The 24,666-nt window shown below is 38.0% G+C and overlaps 1 protein-coding gene across 3 annotated transcripts in view; it reads right to left on the bottom strand.

The window, feature by feature from the left end:
* LOC126356280 (poly(U)-binding-splicing factor half pint) overlaps nucleotides 1-24,666 on the bottom strand; it is a 115,828-nt gene that overhangs the window by 5,791 nt on the left and 85,371 nt on the right. For all 3 annotated transcript variants that reach the window (XM_050007154.1, XM_050007163.1, XM_050007172.1), the window contains exons 7-14: nucleotides 24,457-24,584; nucleotides 24,092-24,290; nucleotides 22,688-22,732; nucleotides 17,977-18,088; nucleotides 17,561-17,812; nucleotides 11,099-11,220; nucleotides 10,309-10,446; nucleotides 9,061-9,146 (exon numbers count right to left, since the gene is read on the bottom strand). In XM_050007154.1, coding sequence (XP_049863111.1) covers nucleotides 9,061-9,146; nucleotides 10,309-10,446; nucleotides 11,099-11,220; nucleotides 17,561-17,812; nucleotides 17,977-18,088; nucleotides 22,688-22,732; nucleotides 24,092-24,290; nucleotides 24,457-24,584 — 1,082 coding nt within the window. The remainder of the gene's footprint in view (nucleotides 1-9,060; nucleotides 9,147-10,308; nucleotides 10,447-11,098; nucleotides 11,221-17,560; nucleotides 17,813-17,976; nucleotides 18,089-22,687; nucleotides 22,733-24,091; nucleotides 24,291-24,456; nucleotides 24,585-24,666) is intronic.

The raw sequence follows: 24,666 nt of genomic DNA, 5'->3' as shown, positions 1-24,666 counted from the left end.
TAATCATAGCTAACACTCGGTTCAAGAATCATAAAAGAAGGTTGTATACATGGAAGAATCCCGGAGATACTAGAAAGTATCATATAGATTATATAATGGTAAGACAGAGATTTAGAAATCAGGTTTTGAATTGTAAGACATTTCCAGGGGAAGATGTGGACTGAACACAATCTATTGGTTATGAACTGTAGATTAAAACTGAAGAAATTGCAAAAAGGTGGGAATTTAAGGAGATGGGACCTGGATAAACTGACTAAACCAGAGGTTCTCCAGAGTTTCAGGGCGAGCATAAGGGAACAAATGGCAGGAATGGGGGAAAGAAATACATTAGAAGAAGAATGGGTGGCTTTGAGGGATGAAGTAGTGAAGGCAGCAGAGGATCAAGTAGGTAAAAAGACGAGGGCTAGTAGAAATGCTTGGGTGTCAGAAGAAATACTGAATTTAATTGAGGAAAGGAGAAGATATAAAAAAGCAGTAAATGAAGCAGGCAAAAAGGAATACAAACGTCTCAAAAATGAGATCGACAGGAAGTCAAAATGGCTAAGCAGGGATGGCTAGAGGATAAATGTAAGGATGTAGAGGCTTATCTCACTAGGGGTAAGATAGATACTGCCTACAGGAAAATTAAAGAGACCTTTGGAGAAAAGAGAGCCACTTGTATGAATATCAAGAGGTCAGATGGAAACCCAGTTCCAAGCAAAGAAGGGAAAGCAGAAAGGTGGAAGGAGTATGTAGAGGGTCTATACTAGGGCGATGTACTTGAGGACAATATTATGGAAATGGAAGAGGACGTAGATGGAGATTAAATGGGAGATATGATACTGCGTGAAGAGTTTGACAGAGCACTGAAAGACCTGAGTCGAAACAAGGCCCTGGCAGTAGACAACATTCCATTAGAACTACTGACAGCCTTGGGAGAGCCAGTCCTGACAAAAATCTACCATCTGGTGAGCACGATGTATGAGACAGGCAAAATACCCTCAGACTTCAATAAGAATACAATAATTCCAATCCCAGAGAAAGCAGGTGTTGACAGATGTGAAAATTACCGAACTATCAGTTTAATAAGTCACAGCTGCAAAATACTAATGCGAATTCTCTGCAGACGAATGGAAAAAGTAGTAGAAGCCGACCTTGGGGAAGATCAATTTGGATTCCGTAGAAATATCGGAACACGTAAGACAATACTGACCCTACAGCTTATCTTAGAAGCTAGATTAAGGAAAGGCAAACCTTCATTCCTAGCATTTGTAGACTTAGAGAAAGCTTTTGACAATGTTGATTGGAATACTCTCTTTCAAATTCTGAAGGTAGCAGGGGTAAAATTCAGGGAGCGAATGGTTATTTACAATTTGTACAGAAAGCAGATGGCAGTTATAAGAATCGTGGGGCATGAAAGGGAAGCAGTGGTTGGGAAGGGAGTGAGACAGGGTTGTAGCCTCTCCCCGATGTTATTCAATCTGTATATTGAGCAAGCAGTGAAGGAAACAAAAGATAAATTTGGAGTAGGTATTAGAATCCATGGAGAAGAAATAAAAACTGAGGTTCGACGATGACATTGTAATTCAGTCAGAGACAGCAAAGGACTTGTAAGAGCAGCTGAACAGAATGGATAGTGTCTTGAAGGGAGGATATTAGATGAACATCAACAAAAGCAAAACGAGGATAATGCAATGTAGTCTAAGTCGGATGATGTTGAGGGTATTAGACTAGGAAGTGAGACACTTATAGTAGTAAAGGAGTTTTGCTATTTGGGGAGCAAAATAACTGATGATGGTCGAAGTAGAGAGAATATAAAATGTAGACTGGCAATGGCGAGGAAAGCGTTTCTGAAGAAGACAAAATTTGTTAACATCGAGTATAGATTTAAATGTCAGGAAGTCGTTTGTGAAAGTATTTGTATGGAGTGTAGCCATGTATGGAAGTGAAACATGGACGATAAGTAGTTTGGACAAGAAGAAAATAGAAGTTTTCGAAATGTGGTGCTACAGATCAATGCTGAAGACTAGATGGGTAGATCATATAACTAATGAGGAGGTGTTGAATAGGATTGGGGAGAAGAGAAGTTTGTGGCACGACTTGACTAGAAGAAAGGATCGGTTGCTAGGACATGTTCTGAGGCATCAAGGGATCACCAATTTAGTATTGGAGGGCAGCGTGGAGGGTAAAAATCGTGGAGGGAGACCAAGAGATGAATACACCAAGCAGATTCAGAAGGATGTAGGATGCAGTAGGTACTGGGAGATGATGAAGCTTGTGCAGGATAGAGTAGCATGGAGAGCTGCATCAAACCAGTCTCAGTCTCAGGACTGAAGACCACAACAACAACAACAACAACAACAACAACAACAAAATCTTAGAATACAAAATTTTATTTTCTCTTATTGCTTCTCAACAGTTTACAAACACAAGGCAAAAATGACAATTTTTCTAAAAATAACATAAAAAATTATTTTTGACCCATATTTACAAAGAAAGTCTTCTGAAAACACTTTTAAATTGTTCTCATTAATAAGATCGTGTTCTGAACTACTTAAAAAGCTATATTTGGTTTTGCAATCCCAGAATGTAAGGCACTAAACAACTTTGACAATCTCATCTTTTATTACTTTCTACAATTGTTTAGTATTCTCTATTGAAGACAATATCTGAAATCCTGACTATTTGTAAATGAGTCAGAAAAACTGCAGTCAAGTAGCCTTGTCCCCCTTTTCTTTTTCTTTTAAAAGACGTCTCTACAGCATTCAGCTACGTAAAATACCTTTTATAAAAAATGAAATGGAACAAGGAATCCAATACAGAGAATAATTCTCTCTTGTGGTTTTAATAATTTCAGGTAATCACATTTGAAAACCTTAATTTTTTGGGTTCTGTCTATCAAAATTTCTTCCCGAGCAATCCCGTGACTGACATAATCTGGCCCGCAGTATGTTTTCCTCATGGCTTTCTACTGCATATTAATGAATCCTGCAATAACTTCAAATAGCTTGAAGGCAACATAAGCTTAGGATCCTAAAACTGACCACTTAAGTCTTTGGCCTCTGACACTTACAGAAATGTAATATTAGCTTGGGATCCTGCATAAAGAACCCCTTATCAAGTTTATGAAACTGTGGTAAAGAATCTCACTCATGGCTGCTGTTCACAGCTAGGAATGCTGGTTTCTCATTAAAACAAACCAGCAATGGTAAGCCACCATGGACCATACCAACACATTAACACATTTTTTCGCAAGTACACTACTGTTCCACATTAACAGCAAACTATAACACACAGGACACTACACGTTAAACCAGAATTACACGAACATATCAATAGCATTATATAATAAAAGACATACTAACCACATGAATACATTCCAAAAATTGTCCCAAAGACTGCCATTAACATCAAAATTTACACAGTGTGATACTCGTGTAAAACATGCAACCTGTTTATATGATGTGTGCTGCAGGTATTGTACAACAATTTTACAACCATGATCTCCACTACCTTGGTAATGCACAGTTAAGACTGATGTTTACAACCAGTTCCATCCTGTAGTCGCAACATGAGTTGCGACCAAAGGCACCACTTTTCTTAAGTTTTTAATATTATTCACACTTTATCTCACTTCCTAGTCATCAAGACTTTTGATACTGCCTCCCTCAGAGAGTATTAAATAACTGAACATAAAAGATGTCAGATTGGGTGCCCTCAGAAAACAGGCCAATTTTCAAAGTTCCTCCATCTTGAAGTCATTTTTTTAAGGCTCTTATATGCTCACATTTCAAAACTAAATACAGTTTTTAGGTGTTTAGAACATGGTCTTTCTAATGAAAACGGGTTAAAGAGTTTGAGTAAGACACTTTCTTTGTTAAAGTATTTTTATAAAAACCATCAACTTTGGCCTCAATTTGGAAACTACTGTACAGTATTCTGAAAATAAAATTTTATATTCAAAGGCTTTGTATTGGTAAGTTATTCCGTGCAAAGTTTAAGATTTAACCTGCAGTTACATCTGGAGATATAAAAAGCTAAGTATCACATTTTTCAAAACGTCAATTTTTTTCGGCCATCTTTTCCTCACCTTGTTGTCGTTTTTTAGCACCTTATATGCTCATATTTGAATTTTTTTTTTTTTGAAAAATTGGCAAATTTGCACTCAATTTGTAAACTCTTGGAAAGTAGCAGGAGAATTAAATTTGATATTCTTAGACATTGCATTGGTATGTTATAAATTGCAAAGTACCATGTTTTTCAATCAAATACTTTCAGAGATGGACTTCCAGCTTTGCCAGCAGCCAACTGGATAGTGCGGAATTGCAGCCTCTGGTCTTGCTTGTTCACGTTTAGCGATTGGCTAATTCTCCGAATGTTGTATATAGAGAAGGGCAGCACAAATGGTCACTGGTTTGTCTGACCCAAAGGAGAGTGCCACAGACATGGTGAAGAAACTGAACTGGCAGCCTCTAAGATTTACATAAACTACATAGAAAACTTAAAATGTTTCAAGAACCTATGTAAATGATGACTAATTACAGCAAGCACAGAGTAATTTAAATAATCATTCTTTTCACAGTAAATACATGAATGAAACGGGAAGAAACTAATAACTGGTACAATGGGATGTACCCTCTGTCAAGCACTTCACAGCAGTTTGTGGAATATAGTAGTGTATGTAGGAGTCCGATGTCTCAGAAAGAAGGGTAAAATGTTGTAAGGTGACATGCAGAATCATCTGCAAAACCAACTCACTGCACTAAAGTACTGTCTGTAACATTCATCAACCTGGAGTCCGATTCTAACTTCCATTTGACTGTTTTCAATTCTTATGTGTAAAAATTCTACATGTTCAGCAACTACACTGTTGTACCTAAAAAGTTGAGCAAAACCACCATGTACCCGCATGCCAGCCCCTTAGATCATGAGCAACAGTGAAGCAAATGGTAATTTATTCATACCTGTCACAATAAGGAAAATCTGCACTTTACGTAAGGATGGCTAGTGGCCATAACTTGCAATTTATCAAACGGTAATTTGGTATGATCAAACAATGGAAAAATTCAGGTATGTAAGACCTATATGTACATCCCACAAAAATTTCATAAAAATTGAAAAGGGTTGACAATGGGGTGTAGGGCTTTACATCAGGAAAGAATTGGAACCCAGCGTAGTTGCAATAAGGTATGTAAATGAACGACTGATGTGGATAGATTTGACAGTGTCTAGCAAGAAAAGCAAAGTATATTCGCATTGTGAAGGGACAGATCAAGATAAGATGGATAGTTTTTATGAGGCACTCAGTGATGTAGTTGTTAGAGTAAAGGACAAGGACAGTGTTCTGCTCATGGGGGATTTTACTGCCAGGATTGGAAATCGAACAGAAGGGTATGAAAAGGTTATGGGTAAATTTGGAGAGGATATGGAGGCCAACAGGAACGGGAAACAACTCGGATTTCTGTGCCAGTATGGGCTTAGTAATCACAAATTCCTTTTTTTAAACATAAGAACATTCATCGGTATTCTTGGGAAGGCAGGGGAACCAGATCTGTCATTGACTATATAATAACAGATCAGGAATTCAGGAAGGCTGTGAGGGACACACGTGTATTCAGGGGATTCTTTGATGACACTAATCATTATTTAATCTGCAGTGAAATTGGGATTGTGAGACCGAAAGTGCAGGAGCTCAGGTCCATGTGTAGGAGGATAAGAGTGGAGAAACTTCAGGATAAGGAAATTAGGCACAAGTACGTGACAGCGATCTCAGAAAGGTACCAGTTAGCTGAATGTAGTCAATTACAGTCATTGGAAAAGGAATGGGCAACGTACAGCGACACAGTACTAGAAGTGGCTGAAGAATGTCTTGGAACAGTAGTGTGTAAAAGTAGGATGAAGCAAACAGCTTGGTGGAATGACACAGTCAAGGAAGCCTGTAAAAGGAAAAAGAAGGCGTATCAAAAATGGCTACATACTAGAGCTCAGGTAGACAGAGAAAGTTATGTTGAAGAAAGAAACAAAGCCAAACAGATAATTGCAGCATCTAAGAAGAAATCTTGGGAAGACTTTGGAAAAAGGTTGGAGACTATGGGTAAAGCTGCTGGAAAACCATTCTGGAGTGTAATTAGCGGTCTTCAAAAGGGAGGTAAGAAGGAAATGACAAGTATTTTGGACAGGTCAGGAAAACTGCTGGTGAATCCTGTGGATGCCTTGGGCAGATGGAGGGAATATTTTGAAGAGTTGCTCAATGTAGGTGAAAATACCATCAGTAATGTTTCAGATTTCAAGGTACAATGGGATAGGAATGATGATGGAAATAGGATCACATTTGAGGAAGTGAAGAAAATGGTCAATAGATTGCAGTACAATAAAGCAGCTGGGGTGGATGAAATTAAGTCAGAACTCATCAAATACAGTGGAATGGCAGGTCTTAAATGGCTACACAGGATAATTGAAATGGATGGCCTGGGAGTTGGGACAGGTTCCATCACACTGGACAAAAGCAGTAATCACACTAATCTTTAAATCTGGAAACAGAAAAGATTGTAACAACTACAGAGGTATCTCTTTAATCAGCATGGTGGGTAAAATCTTCTCAGGTATTGTTGAAAGGAAAGTGCGAGTATTAGTTGAGGACCAATTGGATGAAAATCAGTGTGGGTTTAGGCCCCTTAGAGGTTGTCAGGACCAGATCTTTAGCTTACAGCAAATAATGGAGAAGTGTTATGAGTGGAACAGGGAATTGTATCTATGCTTTATAGATCTAGAAAAGGCATATGACCGGGTTCCTAGGAGGAAGTTATTGTCTGTTCTACAAGATTATGGAATAGGAGGCAAACTTTTGCAAGCAATTAAAGGTCTTTACATGGATAGTCAGGCAGCAGTTAGAGTTGACGGTAAATTGAGTTCATGGTTCAGAGTAGTTTCAGGGGTAAGACAAGGCTGCAACCTGTCTTCACTGTTGTTCGTATTATTTATGGATCATATGTTGAAAACAGTAGACTGGCTGGGTGAGATCAAGATATGTGAACACAAAATAAGCAGTCTTGCATCTGCGGATGACTTAGTTGTGATGGCAGATTCGATTGAAAGTTTGCAAAGTAATATTTCAGAGCTAGATCAGAAATGTAAGGACTATGGTATGAAGATAAGCAAATCCAAAACGAAAGTAATGTCAGTGGGAAAGAAATATAAACGGATTGAGCACCAAATAGGAGGAACAAAGTTGGAACAGGTGGACAGTTTCAAGTACTTTTGATGCATATTCTCACAGGATGGCAACATAATGAAAGAACTGGAAGCGAGGTGTAGGAGTGCTCAGCTACGATCTACTCTCTTCTGCAAGAAGGAAGTCAGTACCAAGACTAAGTTATCTGTGCACCGTTCAATCTTTCGACCAACTTTGTTGTATGGGAGCGAAAGCTGGGTAGATTCAGGTTACATTATCAACAAGGTTGAGGTTATGGATATGAAAGTAGCTAGGATGATTGCAGGTACTAGTAGATGGGGACAATGGCAGGAGGGTGTCCACAATGAGGAAATCAAAGAGAAACTGGGAATGAACTCTATAGATGTAGCAGTCAGGGCGAATAGGCTTAGATGGTGGGGTCATGTTACACGCATGGGAGAAGCAAGGTTACCCAAGAGACTCATGGGTTCAGCAGTAGAGGGTAGGAGGAGTCGGGGCAGACCAAGGAGAAGGTACCTGGATCAGGTTAAGAATGATTTTGAAGTAATAGGTTTAACATCAGAAGAGGCACCAATGTTAGCACTGAATAGGGGATCATGGAGGAATTTTATAAGGGGGCTATGCTCCAGACTGAACGCTGAAAGGCATAATCAGTCTTAAATGATCATGATGATGATGATGGTGAGTGTTGACTTTGTTTAAATTTAGGCCACTTGGCACGGAATGACACAGGAGAGTTTCTTCATCGAGAATTTAAATATATTTCACTCTGTAGTAGATATCTGAAATACCTGTTGCATGGAATTTTCTAATAATCAAGAACAATTTATCAGGAAGTTTTGTTCTGGATAACAAGTTTACAAACGATGGTGTGCTGAAACGCAATGTCTCCAAATTTTATGTGAAGACTCTCAAAGCTTTTTAAACAGAACTAATGTTGTGACAAATGTGCACCTTTAATCTTTCGTGTCTACATATTTGCAACCCTCTGCCAGTAGATGGCTCTGAATTTCAGCATGTAACGTAACTATGTCAGTGTACAAGACATTGCATGCTGTTAAACAGAGTTCAAATTCGAAGAGTTCATCCACACATGGAACACCCTCTCTATCATCATGGCAATACCACACCATACACGAGCACAGTTACATCTTCAACAATTCGACACCTTGGGTTCACTGTCAATGACAATCCTACTTACAATCCCGACTTGGCCCCGTCTGGTTTACATCATATTTTCAAAATTACAGAACACCTTTGACGACTTCACATTGATAGTGGTGAAATGGTGCAAGCAGACCTGAGGTTGTGGCTCCGTCAACATTCTACAGTGATGGTATCAACAAACTGGTCTCTCAGTGGGAGAAGTGCGTTTGTCACCAGGATAACTTGTGTTAAGAATAAATAAATAGACATGAAGAATAAAGGTGTAGAATGTTAGGTAAGTGTATTATTTACAAGGCTTTGAGAGTTTACACATAAGAAATTTGGAGGAATTACTTTCCAGTATGCCCTCGTACGTATCAGTTACTTGAACAGATGAGTCCGTCAGTTAGTGCAAGAAGCTAATTTCAACTTTACAACTATTAACTTACTCTAAATATTATCATAATTATTTCAGAAGCAGGTTTAATTAATTACTTCAGCGTACTGAAATTTTTTTCGACTTCTTATTACAAAAGAAAGGAGTGAGAACAGTTTGAACTCACATGGAAGATAATCTCTAAAAATAGAGCCATGAAAAAAGGCTTAGGAAGGCAAGTGAAGGCTAGCTCATAAATAATGTGGGGTTCCTTGGTAAGCAGGTTACAATTTCACAGCCCCAGTAGTAACCCTTTGAGTCCCAAGAAATAACTGTTTTTGGCAGATACTGAGAAAAGAGTACTCACTTGCTGCATTCATCCTGTATCTCCTCTTGCAATGTTTCATCTACATCCTCAGGTTCCACCATGTTACGGAGGATTATAACACGACTCTGAAATAAAAGGTCAAAATTACAGTAAGTGCGTGCATGGGATGGAGGTCGAGGGCATTCACTGTTATGAGGATGATTTTTATGCTGTGAGAGAAAAAGGTGTAATGATTTGAGAATTTCTGTATAAATTCTAGAACCACTCAGCCTTCTACCGTCTCGAACACACAATATTCTAGATACGAGTGTGGGGTGGTAAAAGCCTACCTACTGCATGTTATATGTTTGTGTGTGTAGGTTTAAAATAAGTTGCGGGACGCAAGTAAACGCGGCGGTCAAACTGCACCAACAAGTACCTGTCGCACAATACACAGATCTGTTAGTGAGTTTGTATGGAAGAACCATGGAATCTGTTTGCAGCTATGTGCTTATTGTGTCACTGACTATTGTTATGTGAAACAAGAACAGTTGAAAAATTACTCATATAGACTCTTGACTCAACCTTGTAAGAGGCAAGACATTTTTTCAATCTCCTGTTCTTAAAGTCATGGTGTATAAGCAGACTTTCTTTCAAATGTAAATCAATTTGTTTCTAACGTAGGACTATACGAGAGACTTAATGAAATTACATATTACGTTGAAAGTGACAATTTTTATTGTGCTTTAAAGTCAAACATATCATTGATAGACGAAACGTAAAGTTTGTATGGCTACTTATTTCACTAGTAGAAAGAGGCTTGAAAGTTCTTGTCCTAGCATTATTCGATGGAGAAGAAATGAAGAGTGTTTCCAGCAGCCAGCTATCCAGTAAAGAAGAGTGGCTGCAAACCTCAAGTTATCTCGTAAAGAAGTGGAATGTGATTTGGGGAAATAAATCAGTATAGCCCAAACCCACACCCACAGTTTAAGTCAACGAAACGTTAGAAAGGTTCCCCCATTCGTTAACACATTTACCTTTAAAAATTATTTAGTTAAAGTGCCACCTTGCATTATACAAAACAGCAAAAAATGAAAAGAAGTTTGTTATTTTAGCATATTTTCAGTGCAAATACAACACTGATTGGTATGAAATCTGTTTTCCGTGCAATAACTTCCAACTTTCTCTGTTAGCATAGTAATAACCATGAATATTAACCAAATAATTCACACAATGGTTGAGAAAACATCCTTCAATATTACAACAAAACTCATATGCAATACGTTTCTCTAGTCATAAAAAACTTACCTCAACCTTACGCATAAGTTTCTGCATAACAAGATGTCTTGCACTCTGGCCTTTGATGGACATATTTTCTTGTTGTTGCAGGGTCTGTGGTTCAGCTTCTTCTAACAACTTTTTCTGAAGTTCCTCCTGTTGTTTTTGCTGCATGAATTTAAGAAGAGAACAACAAAATATTAAGGTTCAATAAAATAATGACAGTAATACTTCAATGAACACTAATATTGTTCTTATGTATGATGTACTTGTCAACAGATTAACATAAAAAAGCAACACAAATAATTAATATCTTTTACGAAGGATCATGCCATGATACGCATTCGCTTCTATACCAGACTGTTCCAACTAGTGGCCACCTGTGAGCAGAAAAGCACCCACAGCCACAGAGGTGGTCACAGAACTGAGCCAACTGTGTCTTGTCAGTGTTTCTGCATTAACCAAGCAAGGTGTGAATGTACCCCAACTGTAGCTGCTGGTGGTAGTGGTAGTGGTTGTGATTGTGTGTGCAAAGTTTATATATATGTGTATGTTTTCTTTGCTGGAAAAGGTTTTGCCTGAAAGCTATAACGTGAAACAGTCTTTTTGTTGAGCATGTCTGCAACACTACATATCATCTTTATGGTGAATAGCAGTCTATTTTTTTCCTAATATTGTTGATATTCCACAACCTGGTGTTTCCAATGTTTAAATATGTTACTCTTCATACTACAGATTCAAGGCTTTAAAATTTAAAATCCAAACCATACAAATACACTGGGGCGAAACACAGTATTATCTTTTGAGAGAAGATAGTAACCTGAGCTTGTTCCTGTGCTCTCCTGAGTGCATCTTGTGGATTAACTCCTTGAGCTGACAGTGGTTGTCCAATCACTGCTGGTGTTATTACACCTGGTGGTGGTATCACTGCAACTGGCTGTCCTGAAAACACAATTATATAAGTAAACAACAAAATATATAAATAACTAAGTAACATAATATCTGATGGGTATGATATTCTTTGCTATCAATTAATTACGGTAGTATACAATGTATCAATGCTCATTAAAATACCACGGAAAACTATAAAAAAAGATATCTGAAATTGAAGGAAACGTGAAAAGGCAATTAACACAAAACGCAGAGAGAATTAGCAGGAAGTGGCATAAACATAAATAAATATACATTCAGTAAATATTAATATTTTGCCAAAAAGTATATGAAACCGATGACACACAAAACTAGCAATTATTGTTCTGTAAAGCCACTGGTAATTAATTGGCATGTTCTCCACCCTTTCGCTTATGAAAGGAAGACTGAAATTCAAACATCTGCAAATTAATTTTCAACATACTACAGTACATACATTAGTATAAGACCTCGCCATTATTAAAGAGGAACTTTGACAAAATTTTATTTTTAACCTCAAAATTAGACTGCTTCACTGCTATAAAGCACCTACCAAAAAATTAAATATTATATCTATACTAAACTTAAGTCTTTTTATCTACATTATGAAAATTCAAGCAGAAATAAAAATCACCACCACCACCAGTATCATAATCTGGTACGAGTTTCACCTGACCAATTTGGGGAGACAAAAGAGGCAGTGTATTCCTACATATGAGCAAGCTGTCACAAATATTTGGCTGTTGAGGTGGTGATTGTAGTGGGACCTCATGGCACATCTGAAATTGCTACAAATGAAACGAGCAACAACGAAATTTATAATTGCAGCTGTTACAAATATTTTACTGTTTCTTCTGAGTATTTTGTGATGTCTGAGGTGATTGTTACAGTAGCACCTGTGAACATATGTCCTACCCCCCCCCCCCCCCCTCCCAAAATACGGAGCAGATTTCACACCTATACTGATATGTGAATATGACAATGTTTCCTTTCATTTATCGTATCCCAACACATGAATTGTCCTCTGCTCTCTTATTTGATATCTAGAACCAATGGCTAACACACCCCCTTTTTGTTCCAGTCCTACCTCACAGCGAGCATTAACACCATTGCTGCACAAAACATGTTAGTATAACACTGACCCCATCTAGACTTTTACAGTCTTCTGCACAAATGTATATTATTGTTGAGTATTTGTTCAATTTTAAATTCAAGTCTATTAAATTCTGACTACAAATAAAAAGGTAGCTAACTGAGAAGATGATTTAGTTGCAATCAATCTCTTTTCATCAAAAAAAAAAAAAAAAAAGAAAAAAAAAAAAAAAAAAAAAAAGAAAAAAAAAAAAAAAAAAAAAAAAACACGGCCTTTCCTTTTGCTATAGTATAATATATTTGGTGAAATTGATGTTATACACTGCTCAATCGAGCTAATTAAAAAGTATTCACTGTTGAAAAAGGAACAGTGTCTATGCACTACAAGGAGTTTAGAATAGATCCTCAATGAAGTGTCATGGAGCTAACCCTCTTAACATCTTTGTCTTGCGCAACAGCAGCAAGTCTACATTACGTAGCATCTGAACAAGAGTTGGACATGGCGCTAATGTTAATAGTCCATTAAAATAAATTATAGTGGCAGGAGTATGAGCTCTTAAGTGTCAGCAATTTTGTGAAGTTACACAATCTTTCCGAATTCTTCATAATAAATCTTTAAATGATCTCAATTGCCAAAGCTTCATCTGCACTTGTAAGATGGTCCTATATCTATTACAGAATGTAAAAATGTCTACCTTGTGAATTTAAGACAACCCTGTATTTTTCAAATGGCTAATTGGGGGAAAAAATCATCAACTAATCAGATAAATACAGCAGTGATTCGAAACAAGGCCCCGGGAGTAGACAACATTCCATTAGAACTACTAATAGCCTTAAAAGAGCAAGCCCTGACATGACTCTTACCACCTGGTGAGCAAGATGTATGAGTCAGGTGAAATACCCTCAGACTTCAAGAATAATATAATAATTCCAATCCCAAAAAAAGCCGATGCCGACAGATGTGAAAATTACCGAACTATCAGCTTAAAAAGCCATGGCTGCAAAATACTAACAAGAGTTCTTTACAGACAAATGGAAAAATTGGTAGAAGCCGACCGCGGGAAAGATCAGTTTGGATTCCATAGAAATATTGGAACAGGTAAGGCAACACTGACCCTATGACTTATCTTAGAAGATAGATCAAGAAAAGGCAAACATACGTTTCTGTCATTTGTAGACTTAGAGAAAGCATTTGATAATGTTGACTGGAATACTCTCTTTCAAATTCTAAAGGTGGCAGGGGTCAAACACAGAGTGCGAAAGGCTATTTAACAATTTGCACAGAAACCAGACAGCAGTTATAAGAGTTAAGGGACATGAAAGGGAGGGGAGTGAGACAGGGTTGTAGCCTCTCCCCGATGTTATTCAATCTGTATATTGAGCAAGCAGTAAAGGAAACAAAAGAAATTCTGAATAGGAATTAAAATCCATGGAGAAGAAATAAAGACTTTGAGGTTTGCCGATGACATTGTAATTCTGTCAGACAGCGAAGGACCTGGAAGAGCAGCTGAATGGAATGGACTGTTTCTTGAAAAGAGGATATAAGATTAACATCAACAAAGCAAAATGAGGATAATGGAATGTAGTCAAATTAAATCGGTTGATGCTGAGGGAATTAGATTAGGAAATGAAACACTTAAAGTAGTAAAGGAGTTTTGCTATTTAGGGAGTAAAATAACTGCTGATGGTCGAAGTAGAGAGGATATAAAATGTAGACTGGCAATGGCAAGGAAAGCGTTTCCGAAGAAGAGAAATTTGTTAACATCGAATATAGATTTCTGTATCAGGAAGTCATTTCTGAAAGTATTTGTATGGAGTGTAGCCATGTATGGAAGTGAAACTTGGACGATAACTAGTTTGGACAAGAAGAGAATAGAAGCTTTCGAAATGTGGTGCTACAGAAGAATGCTGAAGATTAGATGGGTAGATCACATAACTAATGAGGAGGTACTGAATAGAATTGGGGAAGAGTTGGTGGCACAACTTGACTAGAAGAAGGGATCAGTTGGTAGGACATGTTTTGAGGCATCAAGGGATCACCAATTTAGTACTGGATGGCAGCATAGAGGGTAAAAATCTTAGAGGGAGAACAAGAGATGAATACACTAAGCAGATTCAGAAGGACGTAGGTTGCAGTAGGTACTGGGAGATGAAGCTTGCACAGGATGGAGTAGCATGGAGAGCTGCATCAAACCAGTCTGTGGACTCAAGACGACGACAACGACAACAACAACAACAACAACAACAACAACGTAACTTTTTCACCTAGTTTACCAATTTTATTGCAGTAATTAAAACCTTGATAAAAGACAAAAATAAAGAGTTGGCATAAATTAAAAGGAAGGTCTCAATTTAATGTAGCATTAAATCAAATAGACAAAGTCATTTTATTGACTCCGATGGTGGTGGTGAAGAAGTCTCATACTCCTCGACAGAGCCTAGGGGACAATGTGGGAGACCCGCACTGCTGTACTAGGCAAGGAACTAGCGGGGGTGCTTTGCCATTGCCTTCCTCTGACTGTAATGGGGATGAATGATGATGATTAAGATGACATCAACAACACCAAGTCATCTCGAGGCAGTGGAGATTGCAATTTCCCTTCTATTGCAACCTCACCGTTTGTCAAGTCTTCGATCTTTTCCTTCTCTCTTGCCCTAAAGTGGGATGCAGCACTAATTGGGAAATTGATGATAACCATTTATTGTTACTATTAGCTTTCTCTACTTTAACCAGATTTCACAGGATACTATTTGCCACTGCTTTTAACCAGTGTATCTGATAAACAATGTCATTAAGCCTTTATTAACTTTGTGCCCCCACTGGCAAATAATCTCAAGGAGTCAATTTTCATGAAAGACTCATACAATCATCCACTACAACTACTTTACGGAGTATCTGTCAACTGACTCCTATTGCTCGTGGCACTAAACTCTGGGCAAAACACACCCACTGTAGTGGCCAGAGAAGTATTCGGAAGAGCTGTGGAAACAGTAACCTAAGAGGAGAGATAGTTAAACCTTATAGTGCCAAATACAATCTAATCAGATCGCGCGGTGCGCACGAAATGTGCCAGGTACAATGTAATCGTACTGCCATTTATGCGCACCTTTTTTTTAAAATTGAGGCACAGATCATGGTATATCGATGTCATGAAGACAAATGAAGGTCAAAAGATAGCCGCCGAGTTCTTCGTTTCGACTGTTGATGGCAATAATCAATATTTTTGAGTTCCAAACACAAGCTTGTTTTTCGTTCGTTTCGAAGGTAATATGGCTCAGCCAAGCAAGAAGTCTCATTTGAGTGCGATCTATACCGTGGAAAGTAGTGAAAGTGAGAATGATTTTGACGGTTTTTCGGGCAGTGGATTGATCTATGAGTGGTCTAGTGGTGATATATCAGCATGTGAGTCATCAATAGCTGAATCTGCACCCAGCAACGATGTTAAAGAAATGACTGCAGCCAGCGACACGTTTGCTGAAATTGGAACTGATGAGTTGGACAATCCTGCTCCTCACTGCTTCATCAGGCCCCAAATGTGTACCAATATGCTACGCCAATTGATTTTTTAAAAGTGGTCTCCCCCTCCCCCCTCCCAATGAAACTGTTGACGATAATTGCAATGGAAACAAACACATATGCTCGGCTATTTCTCGAAGCAAACGTAAACTTATCAGTGAACTCTTGTTTGAAAAAGTGGTATCCTACCCAGTGCCAGTGAGGCCTTTTGTGGCAGCTATACTAAATGTGGGACTTGTAAAGAAACTGACAATTTTTAGTTACTGGCCCATAGAGGAAAATATGGCAACCTCATGGTTTTCCCCAAATGTTTTCATGAAAAAGATTTCAGTTACTCCTAAAATTTTCCACTTGGCAGATAATACAAAGTTGCACCCTCCTGGGCATGCAGCATATGATCCCGTTGCAAAGTTTGATATTATGCTGAACATTGCCAATAATGTGATTCGTCACCATTATACGCCTCATCAACAGCTCAGTGTTGACGAAAGTCTTGTTGGCTCTAAAACTCATTCTCAACTCATCCAGTATCTCCCTAATAAACATCACCACAGATGGGGGTGTAAAGTTCTGGATGCTATGTAATTCTGTGGTGAACTACTGCCTTGGACTTTGTGTGTACCGTGGAGCAAGATGTGAAGCTGACAGAGTGGAGGTAAAAAGAGCACGGATTAGGCTATGTAGTTATTACAAAATTAAATTACTTGCTCTAGGTAATTACATGAACTAGGGGCACCACGTTTTCTGTGACAATTTTTTCACGTCAATTCCAATAATGGAAAAACTGTATTCCATAGGAACCTTCCTCACTGGCACAATTCAGAGGAACAGAAAATTTCTCACACTTAATCATCTTTCCAAATTTGACATTGGGCAGGTCCAATCCTTTAGAAAGGCCTTTGTGCTATTTTCTAAAATATCTGACAGTAGCACACAAACAAATATTATATTGTTCAGAATAATATGTAGATTGATAATATGAACACAAATTTTTAAGTTCAATTATATTACATGAGGCTAAATATGACTTAAAAATAAAGTTTTAATTTTTTCTGTACAAAAACTCTAATACAAATATTGTGTTCTTTAGAAGTATGAGGCCTAATAGTGTACTCTGCTCATATTCCTGTAATTGAAGGTACTAGCTATAAAAGAAAAAAAATTAAGGTCCTATGATAAACGGTTCAGATTTTATGGTAAGTTTAACAAACTTCTGCAGTTCTGCCTGGCGCTTTTCAGCTGTTACCTTGAAAATCACATGGCCCCAAAAGGGTTAAATAAAGGAATGGCTAACACCCCCCACCCCCACCACTTTAACAGGCCTCACTACTCCCTATGTTTGACTGAACTGATGTATGAAAACCAGGAAAAAAAATCACAATGGTCCACTCTTCCTGAAGACAAAATTATTCCATATCCATACTTCGGAATGAAATATGTGCTTATGTGTATCAACGAGACAAACTCAACTGATTTGATGAAACAATGATTTTCCCCTTGCCCATACACACAAGCTGGTTATAGATACCATATTAGCAATCAGGCCAAATTCTACCCTTTATAAAGTATATCGGCTGACAATTAGAGATGATAATTTTTTGCTCTACAGCATGCTACGAAATCCAACCTGAAGTAAACACTACAAAATTTGTTTGCATATAAGAACAGTGTAATAAGTTGCACACACACACACACACACACACACACACACACACACAAACTTTGATACAAGCACCAGCAATGACAAAGATTCAAATTACCAACCTGCTACTGTAGCAGTAACTGGTGTTGTAACGGCCTGAGGCCGGAATTGAGGTATGGCAAGGCCTGGAGGTGGTATAACTGCTGGTAATACACCAGCATGTGCCTGCCCAAGTGCAGTTGGAGCTACAGTTGGGATAACTGGCACAGTGGGGACTGTCTGCAATGGCAGTGTTGGTATCACTGTTGGCACTGCAGGGACATTAGGTATTATAGGTAACTGTGATGTTCCCACACCACCCAATTTTGAGAGACCTGTGAAAGTAATTTTCTCTTGTAAAAACACACACACACACACTACATATGCTATTAATTTATACTGCATAGTAAGAATTTATTTGAAAACAAATGTTTACAAGACAGAAATAGTTTTAGGAGCTAAAACCCCAGTTGAAATATCAATAACTTTTGTATCATACCTAATGCTACAGCGTTACTTGCTACTGCATCCATTGCTTGAATTTTTGCTGTGGCAGCTGCAGCCGCCACAGCTGCAGCAGTTGGCATCATACTTGTTGTTCCTGATGTACCCTGAAACCACAAGTCTCACATTAGATCCACTACTAAGCACTTACATAATTAGCAATTTATGAAATATTCATCTCTGTGTCAATTTCAATTACAGTCCCTTATTACATATTTAGTAACTTATGGAATCATGCTGAAGATTAATTTTCTGTCACTTCTTTACAAAACCATTTCGGATTTAAGGCTGATGAGAAAAAACACCTTAGTGTATTTTCAACACTGTGATGTTGTAAAGGATCAGCTACTAAGTATATGCATTATTTGTTTAATTTCAGTCTCAGTCACATATTGTCTTTAATGGCGACTAGTTTAAAATGATTCCATTCATTTTCAAACTATTCATGCATTTCCAACATTTCACTAAAACAATTCGAGTGGAACATTCAAAACCCTTGTTCATACACCAGGCCATAATAGTAAATGTCATTAGGAGAACTTGACAGGCTTCTTCAGCTGTTTTTGAAGTTCCACTGGAATATTTTTACAGACATCTATTACAGACACAGGCAATGGTCCTTACTCCTCCCATCTGCAGCAACACAGTAAAGGTTCTCTATCCCTAGCCATAATCCAGTACAACATACTGTTCCTGTACTGATGACTAACACACCCCCCCCCCCCCCCCCCAACCGACCCCTCTCCGAATGGCCTAACCATCAAATTACTCTCCTCCAGCAGCAACCCCTTCTTACACAATGACGTCTATCTGCTCAAATTCCATTAGCCCATAGCCATCACCAACTGAGTCCTGTAAAACTTTATAAGTCAGGCCCAAACCTTCTTGCAATATCTCCTCTCCATCCACAAAATTTTACTGCTCTGCAATCCCAAATTCCTACATCCCACATCCAAGACAAACTTTTGGCCCCCAGGAACTAGAGCTGCACGTACAATGCCACCTCAAAAAAAACTCTCCCTATCAGTTCATCTACACAACTATTCGCAATGTCTACAAGTCTAATCAAACCTCCCTCACATACCCTCACAGCCACCAAACCCTGGCTCGTAGATCTATACATTTACCACACCCCACCACCAAACACTCCAGACACTAAACAGTCCTGAAACACAGTCATGAACCTGTTCTCCAAAAATCTCAATCCCTTCCAAAGGCCTTACCTTTTGCCTCACCCCCAAACTCAATCCTGCAGGGGTTTATTACAGACATGTTCTCCTTCTCCCAAGCTCCTGCAGTAGAAACACCTTTTTGTTACCAACCCAACCAATCAGGTCTGATCCAAAACGAATACTGAATGCTGCATAACTCAATTCAATCCTCCATCCAATAGTAACCAATCCTCAACAACCCCAAAGCTACTCCTTTTAAGAACCCAGAATTTTCCTGACCTCTAACCTTGCTGCACCATCATTTCACAAATCCCTCAACATGGAAACCATCCTTACATCTGCAGAAAGAACCAAAATCCATCATCTAAATTGATCCTGACCTTATAATGCTATCTATTGACAAAGGCTCCAAACTGTGGTTATGAACCACTGAAATTAATTACCTGGCAGAGGTCTTCTTGATGCCATTTCCCTCCTAACATCCTTAATTGGGGGGGGGGGGGGACAATGACGACGACGACACACCACACATTTCCCAACACTCAACTGACTCCAAACCTATGATCTCCCTCCTGGTCACCATGACGAACTATCAGAATTATTATGAGGTATAAGTTCCATCTTTTATGCAAAAAAGAGCTGCAGATGCAAAAAGGTGAATACTGTGAAGAACTACTCCTTCCAAGGCATCACCTACAAATCCATGGTAGAACAATGGGCACCCACATAACACCATCCTATGCTGATGTCTTCATGGGTCATCTAGAGGAATTCTTTCTGAACACCCGGAATCTTAAGTGCATCACCTAGTTCAAATTCACTGATGAACAAATAAAGAGTAATAGTTGTTTTTCTGGCTTCTCTCTCAGGTCCTACATTATGCTCATACGGATGTTTGAATGTACTCAAGAGAGTGGTATTACGTAGCCATTGTGTTGTGAAAAGTAGTAACGAATATGTTGGGGAAAATATACCCCTGTGTGTGAGAAGTGTGGCTATTTATTTAGTAGTGCAATAAAGAGAACTTGCAGAAGCATTCCCAGGGTCTTCGCCACCGTTGGATCGACAGGGAGGTGAAATGGAAAGATCCGGACAAAAAAACTGCTACTCTGAGACGAGAGGATAAAGGTTCTACAACTTTCATTTACCCCATCATAACCCCCCCCCCCCCCCCCCCAAGCACATTGCAACTCATGTCAGATGCAGTCAAAGTCTGGCTCTATTGCTGTGAGACAGTAAACATGTGTACGAGTTGTGCTTCTGTGTATGCACATGCATTTTCCAATTCAAAAGAAGGACCTTGTCTGAAAGTTAATACTTCATCGGTCTTTTTCATCATGCTTGCCTGTGACTCTAGGTCTTCTCTATGTGGTGAGCAACAATCTATTCTTTCCATATCATTGTTATATTAGAATGGAAGTAATATTTCCAGAGGCCATCAAAACAATCATTTGCACAATAGGTGTCAAAACGTCTAACATTTTTTATAAGCCTTGCCCGGGCATCTATAAACTAAAATCAGTCATACAACAGAGTCCATGTAAGTAATGCTCTGAAATTACTTTCAATTCCTCCAAAATTATGCTGAAAGCAAATGCAGTGATTTGTTACTATCGTCTGAGCCATGAACGATTGGCGGTTCACGCATGTTTAGCCACAGACAGAAATGTCATTGTTGACAATTCCAAGTGACAATTGTGGTATGCACATGATTTCCACTTGAAGGAACCAAATATCCTGCAAATTATGTCTCTCGCTTGCTTATACAGAATTTATCACTTACCACCGCGATTAGTGATGACAACTTGCAACCACATTTACAGCTCGCATTAGCTACAACATTCTCAGCAGAGGGCTGAGAACTCTACTGAACACTCATTGGCTGTTTGAGTATTCATGATGTAGATAGCCAGAACAAGGCTAAACTCAACTGCCACTGTCCATGACTCCAAATATAGTTCTACTTCTGGATACACCATCTCTTTCAGTCCTAAGTTCTAGTGGGTATAGTGTTAACTAATGTGAGCACAAACTACACACTCATTGATATTAAAGTTCTTTTCTGTAAGCCATGCATTGCGATAAGCACAATATTATCAGCATTATTATAAGCAAAATATCATTTATGCAATGTGAGAAACGACCAGCAATAGTAACAGAAGAAAGTTGGACCATGATATCCCTATATACAGCAGAACTCAACAGGATATCAAGCTCATTTTGTTTGGCAGATCTACTGCATTCTAGTAATAATTAAAGCCAATAACCATGTCTGTGCTTGCAGGGGTGTCTAATTCTTTACAACCATCAGTAATATTTGCGAAGAAGGGTTCATACAGAACAAGTGACAGTACAACATACCTGAAAGTATGGTCATCAAATTCCATTTTTTGTTTCATTACATTCCGTTCACCACAATTATAATTTTGATCAGTCACTTTCAATGGGATTTCACACTTATGCATTCTCTGGTATATACCAACACTTTTAGTGGTTACTTAAGTGAAACCAAGAGTAAAATGCAAAAATCCAGTTCTTCAGATGAAATACTATTTCATTTGGTTATTAGGGTTATAATGATTTACCAAGTAGGTTGCAAAAGAAAATTACAATCCTTGTTCATAAACTATATCACAATATGAACATGTTACCAGATTTTACTTAGTTTGAAGGCAAGATGCAACAGTCTGATGAAACATGGAAATTAATTAGAAATTAAATGCCTAATAAACAAAATAAAATAGAATTAGAGTGAATTATGACTGCACAAATAAATTACAGCAGTTAGACAATACGAGGAGCTAGTATCAACAGAAGTCGCTAGCTCATCAGATGACAAAGTTTGAGATTTCCTACTATGTGACAAATAGCTTGAGCCAGTTGGGAGATGCTCAAAACACAGCATTACAAGATATCCCATAACCAAATATTTTCCTACCAGTATTATGGAGGTCATCAGGATGGTAATGTTACAGAATTATTTCTGCATATAAGGTTATGTTGTCCAACAATAACAGGTAACTAAAATTAGGTTAACTTTGCTACTTAACACTGCTATTTTTCTTGTGATCCTGCCAACTATACACAATACTTTTACTTCTTTTCTTTACTTCCAGCACCACACTATTTCACCCAACACCTTCCAATTTAATTTTCTTCTATCATCCTTCCACATACCATAAACTCAGTGTTTTAATTAAATGCACATGAAAAGTTTAATTATTTCAAATAATTAGGAAAAATGCACAACAAACATTTTCAAAGTACAAACTTAATATGGGTGACCACAACTCTCCCCCATCCCCTTTTCAATTAATTATATAAATCTTGCAGATAATTTAGAGGAAGCCTCTGCTTGATATTTATATCAAATGTCATTTTATAACTTTTTATTTGAAAATCTGATATGTTCAGCAAAATAGCAGTAATTGAGTCAGAGAGTGATTGCTCATACTCTATAGGAAACACACGATAACAAAACAAAACAAAACTGACAGAAACATAAACTAAAGGAAGGAATGTGATTCTACTCACATGGGCACGCATGCTGGCTGAATCCCTACGAAGTGCTGCAGACCCCTGGGGAAAAAAAAGTCCAAAGCTTAAATAGGCCTGACAACTGGCAAATAATCAATGTAATATTATGACAGGACTAAATTATTGATAGGAACAGGAAAATTTAATTTTATGTAAATGATAACATTAGAAATCACGTCACTGTTCATTTTTACGAAATGTCGCAAAATTTGGCAATTCCTCTACTCCCATGTGAAAATTTAAATCTGAGAGCAACTATTTCCTAAACCTGGTAATTTATAGTTACTGAATGTTTAAATTGAATTTTGAATTTTTTCTTAGGGCTGAAATTCATTCATAGTCTTAAAATGACAGTTCACTTCCAGTATACATAAATAAGGCTCTACGACTGTGTGCTTTAATTGATAAAACCCTACTTGCAACAAAATCCCTTCCAGTAACAGTTTTTGTCACCTACATGACACTTCTGTGCAAATCAACCAAAAAGGATGCATTTCGAGATATTTTTAAAATGGTGCAACAATTAAACAGTATATTTTTGTAGTACAGCTATAGGATGGTGGTGGTGGTGAATGTTATAAGTGATTACAAGTAAAGAGTATGTTATGCAGAATTGGAATGACAGGTTTCAGGAGTGTAGATATCCGGAAGGGATATAAATATGTTCACAATTTAGTCCAAAAGTAACTTTCCGTAGCAGCAGGAAAAGTGGGCATTGTCAAATATATGTTACTAAGCTGTAGGCAGTTTGACTCCATGTTAAAATAGACTCAAATTAGCTGTTTTGATGGCATAGTAAACTGCTGACAGATTGGTGGAAACTCATAGCAGAATAGAACATTGAACAGTTGTGACAATGCTTGATTTTGAAAAACTCTCAGGCGTATGACTACAGAATTATTTTCCTTTAATTGAGTAGAATTAACAGGTTTTACATTTTCACTCCACTGATGTAAATGAATGCGATATTGATATCAATACGTATAATTTTATTGATGTGTCAAACGGGAAACTACACTGAAGAATGTACGGAACTTGAAAAATAAGCGACCAAAACTAATGAAAGTAATACAAAAGATTAACAAAAAAAGCAACACTGCAATTGGCTATATAATAAAATGACATTTTCCTGTCCATAATTACTCACAGTATTGTGACTGATGAACATTTATCTTCTGGCTATGCTGTATAAGCAAGCCAGACACACACACACACACACACACACACACACACACACACACACACACACACACACACACACACACACACACACACACAGTTTGTATTGAATTAAATAGTTTCATTCCATATACACACACACACACACACAATTTTATAAATTCCAACTTAACCTAACCTAACCCAACCGGTTTTTCTTTTTATTTAAATTAATATACTGACCTGTAAGGCATTTGGAGGTGTTATTGCTCTGCCAACTCGCAAGTACTGTCCTCCCAAGTCAAACAGATTCATAGAAGCAATAGCTTCTTGGGCTGCTTGCTGTGTTTCATATTCAATGAATCCATATCCTTTGTGCCTGTTCGGTGTACTTCCCGGCGCAAGTTTGCAATACTTTATAGGACCAAATGCTTCAAATACACTGTAAAATAAATAGATACAACATTAGAGTTTTCCATAAAATCATTTACGTATCTGATGGCATTTACAAGATTCATGGCCGGTCAATCTATTGGAAATAAATGAATTATAAAATCAAGCTCCACATTTACTGATTGTATAGAAGACTACTAATGATTTCCACTCACCTCTTTATATCCTCTTCAGTGAGATCTGGGTGTATTGAAGCAACATAGATGCGATTATACTGCTTAGCTTCCTCTGTAATTTCATCAATTACTGACTGAGCTTGCGGCATGTTGCTGGGTCGTCCCACCTGTAGGAGGACACCCACAATTAAACTGTTTAAGGACAAGGTGGACTGCCTCCGTACTTTCTGCATCTGTTGTCCTCGGCTG

Source organism: Schistocerca gregaria, chromosome 1, assembly GCF_023897955.1.
Source record: "Schistocerca gregaria isolate iqSchGreg1 chromosome 1, iqSchGreg1.2, whole genome shotgun sequence".
NCBI lineage: Eukaryota > Metazoa > Arthropoda > Insecta > Orthoptera > Acrididae > Schistocerca > Schistocerca gregaria.
This window is presented reverse-complemented; position numbering and strand designations above follow the sequence as displayed.